A 6,000-nucleotide genomic window follows, 5' to 3' on the forward strand; every position below is an offset into this window, starting at 1 on the left:
TTTGTTCTCGGGTCGCAGAGGCAGAATAAACAGGCAACGGGCGACTGCGATGGGGGTCGGGTCTCGAATGCGGAAACTGTGGAAATGCTAATCTTGGCAGCGCACGAGAATTCTCGGAAACGGAAAATGCTAATCAAGTTCCGCGCTTGCCGCGGTCTCATGCACGGTTCTTTTTAAATTCGAGAAAAAAAAGAAAAACAAACGAGAAGGCGTTACCATCGAAGGTATACACCGCTTGTATGAAACAGGTGCGTGCGCTGCGTGTTCTCTCGCGCGCGATCGCGTCCAGAACTCGGTGCGATTGTATTTTTCGAGGCGTAATGTCGTTTCAGTTTTCAGAAAATGCGAGCTCGCGCGCGTTTCTCGAGCGTAGGTACACCACTCTCGTCGCGCCCGTTTTTGTTTTGTTTTCTTGTTTTGGTTATAGCTGTTTCTTTTGTCTAACGATGTTGTAGAATGGTTCTGCAGGGGAGCGAATTCGTGACTCGCAACGGGCAACCGTGGTCACGCCCGCGCGCTGCGTTTCATGGCGTATGTGAGAGCAGTGCGTAGAGAGAGAGAGAGAAAAGAAAACGATGGGGGAAAGCGGGAACGTTGACTTAAAGGGGCCATGACACGGTCGCCCAAAGATTTGTGGTTTTCAGCGAAAACTAGAAGTAGAGGGTCTATTACGCCTGTACAAATTTCAAGAGTGGGCCGTGAAAAAATATTTCGGTGCAAGACAAGCCCTAGAAGTCGCCGGCTGTAAACCCCGCCCACCGCCGGTGGCCGCCATTTTGCAATGGCGCGTGTGACGTCATGTGCAGCGTGGAATGGAGCCGTCGTCTTCTGCCAAAGATTCAGCCGCTGCAAATCGTTCAATTTCAGTTCCAAGCTGAAGAAAGCTAAAATATCTCGATATCACGTGCAGCTGACCACGGAACAATATCGCTTGCCGCAATGCAGACGCTTGCACAGCTAGCTGCTTGTTACGTCACGGCTCGCGAGTGCACCAGTGTTGCCTGACTATCGGGCCGTTCGCGTGTTTGTAAAAATATTAGATTATAAATTAAGTGCTCGACCAAATGCGCTAAATTTCGCCAGCTTATTTGTGAATGCACAAGGATTAATCCACATAACACAAATTATGATCGAAAATTGGGTGTCATGGCCCCTTTAACTTTGTCCGGTTGCTGCACAGAACGCCGGGAGAGGGAGAGAATGCGGTAGTGAGAGAGATGGCGGAAACGGAGCTGAATAGACAAAGAGGGAGAACGGGATTCTTGTGATAGGGAAAGGGTGGAGGAGAAAGAGAGATAATTTATTGGGAGGCAGAGAGGTCGGCCTGAGCTATAGTTCGCTCGAGCCTGCCGCTCTGCACTGGGGAAAAGGGGAAAAAGTGATGAAGGGTGATGATGGGGAGAGGAAGAAGTTGTACGTATATACAATAACCGCGTGACGTGGTGGTTTCGTTAAGAGTCTGGTGTCCAGTCCTGTGCTCTTAACAAAACCTATAACTGCCCTGATAGCAATTGTTGACTTTGATGGCACATTGCTGACCAAATTGCACACTGTAGTAACTGTCGCTTGTCGGGGAGAACACCTCAGCAGCACTGTGTGGGAAGGCAGTTGGGAATAAAGAGAGATTGAGCGAAGAGAAAAAGTGGTGAAAGGTTCCGTGCAGTGCTGGGCAGTATCTAAGATACATGTATCTTAGATACTATCTTAGATACTCTTTGGGTATCTTGTATCTGTATCGCGATACGTCTCGCAAAACGAGGATCTGTATCTGTATTTCTGATACAATCAGCAATGTATCGTGTATCTTAAAGGGGCCCTGCAACACCTTTCTTTGTTATATTGGAATAGTCCCATTATTGACGTATGACTCTTCACGAGCCATATGCCGCAAAAATTTTTCGAATCCGTCAAGTCTAAGGGGTGTTACCAAATTATAGAGATCACGTTCCGCAGCTTTCTCTCTCAACTCAACGCAGCGAGCGCGCGGAAAGCTGCGCGCGGCGTGAGGGGAGGGAGGGAGGGCGGAGGTGCGAGGAGCGACGTCAGCGCCGGCGGCATTTTTTTCATTTTTTTCTCTTTGGCGTCTCGGCGCAACCACGTGGTCTGTGCCGCCACTTCCGGTCGGCTTGCGTCGTTCTCGTCGAGCGGAGTCGATCGCGCTGTGTATCGCGCGTGCTTGAAAACAGCGCGTCGGTTTGGTAATGTTGGGTGTGCACCTCGAACGCCGTAGTGTTTTCATCGCTCTGCCAACCATGGAAGCAAACGTGCGCGCTCGTTTGGAACGAATGACAGCTGAGATCGGTTTCGGCCCATACTCCGATACACCGCCTCGTAAGACGGCACTGGCGGACGACTCCGAAGCGCCGCCATTACCGGACGCCAGCATTGTTATCGGAGACACGCTGCGCCCGTGCCTCGGTCGGTCGTGAGAACGTGCCGACGATGCAGTTCTCAGCTGACGAGGCAACACTCGAACGGCTGCCACTCTCAACGGCAACCGGCGATGGTCAAAAGCACAGAAATATTCACGTTTTCGGCACTGCGCATGGCGAAGAAAACGGAACCACGCAACTACGAGCAGACGAGCTGTCGGTGAGACCGGAAGTGCTAATATTAATGTTTGTTCGGTGTTTTTAACGCGATAACATAATATAAACATACATATTATCTACTTATTGAACTCAAAATTAACAACGAAAGTAATAGTGAGGGTGTTATCGTGATTATAACATCAGCCAATGGTGGAACTGCCGACAATCGCGTCATATTTTGCGGACTAATACATCATTTGTCGAGAGAAGAGGGAGCGATTTTCAGCTGACTTTGAGAATTTATTGTAAATTCCAGGCCGTGCGCATCGCTATAATATTTGGCTCGCGTGTTCTCGGGAGCCTCGACTACCGATCGGCAGCGCTTTTTGAGCATGCTCGAAAAGTGTTGCAGGGCCCCTTTAAGATACAAGATACTACTATAAAAGCACCACCGTGCGAAACAATAAACGTCGACCGGAATTTCGGTTCTCAAGCTGATATTGCTGCCACTAAGCCACCTGAATAAAACTAACGACAGTAACATTCTTGCATATTTCCGCCAGAGTGCTCTAGCGAGCACAGGTGATGAGGTTTAGGCGTCCCTATTGGTAGAGCAGAGTCACGTGATGGCGCTCGAGCCATCTCGACAAAAACAAGCGTGCGAACGTCTACGCGCAGCCTACCCTTTTTTCCTAGATGTTTTCTTTCTTTTTAGTTGTGGTGATGTCATGACACTTGTTCATAGCCACTGCACTCCGCTGCGTACTCAAGTGCGTGCGGCGTCTTTCGCACAAATTCTGATGGCGCTATACTGTCGCTATCGAAGTTTGTCTTGCGTGGTGCTTCGTTGAAAAGTCTCAAGAATGCAAGAATGGGGCTGCTTTGCATCTCGCGGGTTTCACACATCAGCGTTTTGAAAGATCTCGTGGATGTAAGCTTGACTTGTGTAAGTACGATGAGATTGACTTACATGCAAAGGATATTCCAACAACCGTCCCTCTATCAGTGCCGACGTTAGATGCAATAGAACGACCATTTACGTAACAGGGAATATTTTGGCGTACTGTGTCTTTGTTCTTCCTGTTAAATTGTTAGAGAAGTTCTTTTAATAATAATTTGATTGTTAGCACAAGTCCTTTCTTTGCTGTCCTCCGTTTTTGCATCCCATACATTACCTAGTCCTCTGCATAGTTTTAACAGCGAAGCTGTTTAGCAAATCCTTCCTTCTCCGATGAACCAAAAGGCTATCATCATCATAAACGGGTATGTGCCACAGAAATTGAGTAAATTCTCCTACTCACCACTGGTCCCCTAAAAATTAAGAAGGCAACAGTTAGCCCAACAAATGGCTGTGAAGCGACGGCGGCGAGCCGAAGACCCCAAGTACGTACAAGGCAACGGCGGCTTCGAGAAGACCCCGAAGCGATGGAAGGCCTACGCCAACGACGATGGAAGCTTGCGCCCGATGCCGTCTGCTAGTCTACTCGAAAGACGAAGACTGCTCCTAGCCATAAGCTGATCGGTCTCATGCGCCGTAACAGCAAAATTCATCCCCGCTACAGCCAAGTTCAAGCAACAGTTCAAGCCAAGTTAAAGCAAAAGTTCAGCAACGTTACAGCCAAGTTGAAGACAAGTTCAACCTCGCTAAAGCCTAGTTCAAGTCAAGTTAAAGCCTCGCTACAGGCAAGTTCAACCTCGCTACTGCGAAGTTCTGCCTATAGATACAGCAATAAATATGCATGAGACCGATCAGCTTCGCTGTGTATCGAGCTTTGCGCCGCTTAGTGCAAGCTTTCAGCGATCTTTTTCTCCCGTCTGTTTATTGTTTTATGTCTTTTGTAAAAACACGTTCTCTGCTTTATTCTTATTTTTTAGCTGTCTGCGAACGTCGTTTTATTGCATATTTCGCGGGCTTTCTTTAAAAGCCCGAAAATACTCACCACGCAGCATGTACGCTGTCAAAAAAAAATGGGTCGGTCGTTTTTAAATGCGCTCTACGATGTGTCGAAGCGCAGTTGGCCCTAAAGTAAATATTAAAAATGTCGAATAATTTACCTTATTTAATTAACCAATTAAGCTTATGAGAAAACATGCCATAACGAGCACCACATGACGGTACACCAAATACCTTTGGTTTCATTCAGCGGCAGTTAACCACTTGTTTTTTTTTCATATTTCGTTCAACTTACGTGAAACACCCTGTATACTTATTCACTTTGATTGCTTAGTATGGAACCGCCTTGCTATTTGACTTAAATATATTGATTTTCCTTTGTTTAGGTCACCTTAAAGTATTCTTACTGTTACAGATCTGCAGGCAAGCAGAGCGAGAAGTGGCAATAGTGTGAATAGCAGTGATAACCTGTGGCGCTTTGTGCCTCTAGAACACGTCTGAGACGTTCCCTGGCGGCTCAGGTTCTCTCGAAGAAGAAATGGTAAAAGATTGCACGTTAGTGAATATGTTCCCAGCGAACGCATTACGCCAGCAGATAAGTAAAATATGAAAAAATCACTGCAGTTTTATGTCCTCAATCAATTGTGCGATTATATAGTTCATCGTCTTCACACGATGCGTCACAAACAATATCGCGACCAGCGTTGTTGCTGCTCTACACCTGTTGGTGGATGCGGTATTACAAAAAGCAAAAATACGCTTGCAGACAAGGTAAGATTGCACAGCGGTATTTGCGCCATCGTGCGGAGGCATCCTAATAATGTTCTTGCAAGTAGATGGTAACCTGCTAGCTGGTTGACAAGTACAGCCGCGACAACCATAAGTTACAAAAGTGTGAAGCAAAAACCACTAATAGCGCAGCGGTTAAAGAGCTGTCATGTTAAGCAGCCAAACAAATCCCAATAAGTTGCTTAGGAATGAAACTAATATACCTTGAGCGAGACAGTTAGTATCTTGTGATACAAACATGTATTTTATAAAAATTAAGCAATGTTGGTCGCAGTTGAGAAATTTTCAAGTAAACACATTTCTACATAGGTCTTTGCTGCTTCATGATATAGATCTATAATAGCAAATTTGCAAATGTATCGAAGTATCTTAAGATACAATTGGGAAGTATCGTATCGGATACAATTATTCCGGAAGCATCTTGTATCTGTATCTCAAATACTTCTTGCCGGAGTATCTTGCATCGTATCGCGATACAATTTCAAAGTATCTTTGCCCAGCCCTGGTTCTGTGAAGGGGAGAAGGAAGAAAAAGAGGCGATAGACCTTTAGAAAGAGAGAGAGAGGAAAGTGGAGAGCTTAGAACATATAGAAAGAATTGAATTCGATGCGTCCGCTGGGTGGTGCCTTCAGTCCAGGAGGTAACTGTATGTTCCCTGTTTTCGACCTCGCCAGGTTCATGCTGTCGATTCCGCCGCCAGGGGTTGATGGGTGACGTCAGAATGTCGCGGTGGCGCGTGCGAGCGACATTCACTGGGGACGTATGGTTGGTTCATGCTGTACGTTC

At 46.7% G+C, this 6,000-nt stretch overlaps 1 protein-coding gene across 1 annotated transcript in view; it reads left to right on the plus strand.

Annotated features, from left to right (window-relative positions):
- LOC119394837 (DNA repair protein XRCC1) overlaps window positions 1–4,990 on the plus strand; it is a 29,077-nt gene extending 24,087 nt beyond the window's left edge. The window contains exon 5 of the mRNA XM_037662140.2: window positions 4,841–4,990. Coding sequence (XP_037518068.2) covers window positions 4,841–4,879 — 39 coding nt within the window. The 3' untranslated portion in view covers window positions 4,880–4,990. The remainder of the gene's footprint in view (window positions 1–4,840) is intronic.
- Window positions 4,991–6,000: the final 1,010 nt, after the last annotated feature.

This window comes from Rhipicephalus sanguineus, chromosome 5, assembly GCF_013339695.2.
Source record: "Rhipicephalus sanguineus isolate Rsan-2018 chromosome 5, BIME_Rsan_1.4, whole genome shotgun sequence".
NCBI classification, from domain to species: Eukaryota; Metazoa; Arthropoda; class Arachnida; order Ixodida; family Ixodidae; genus Rhipicephalus; species Rhipicephalus sanguineus.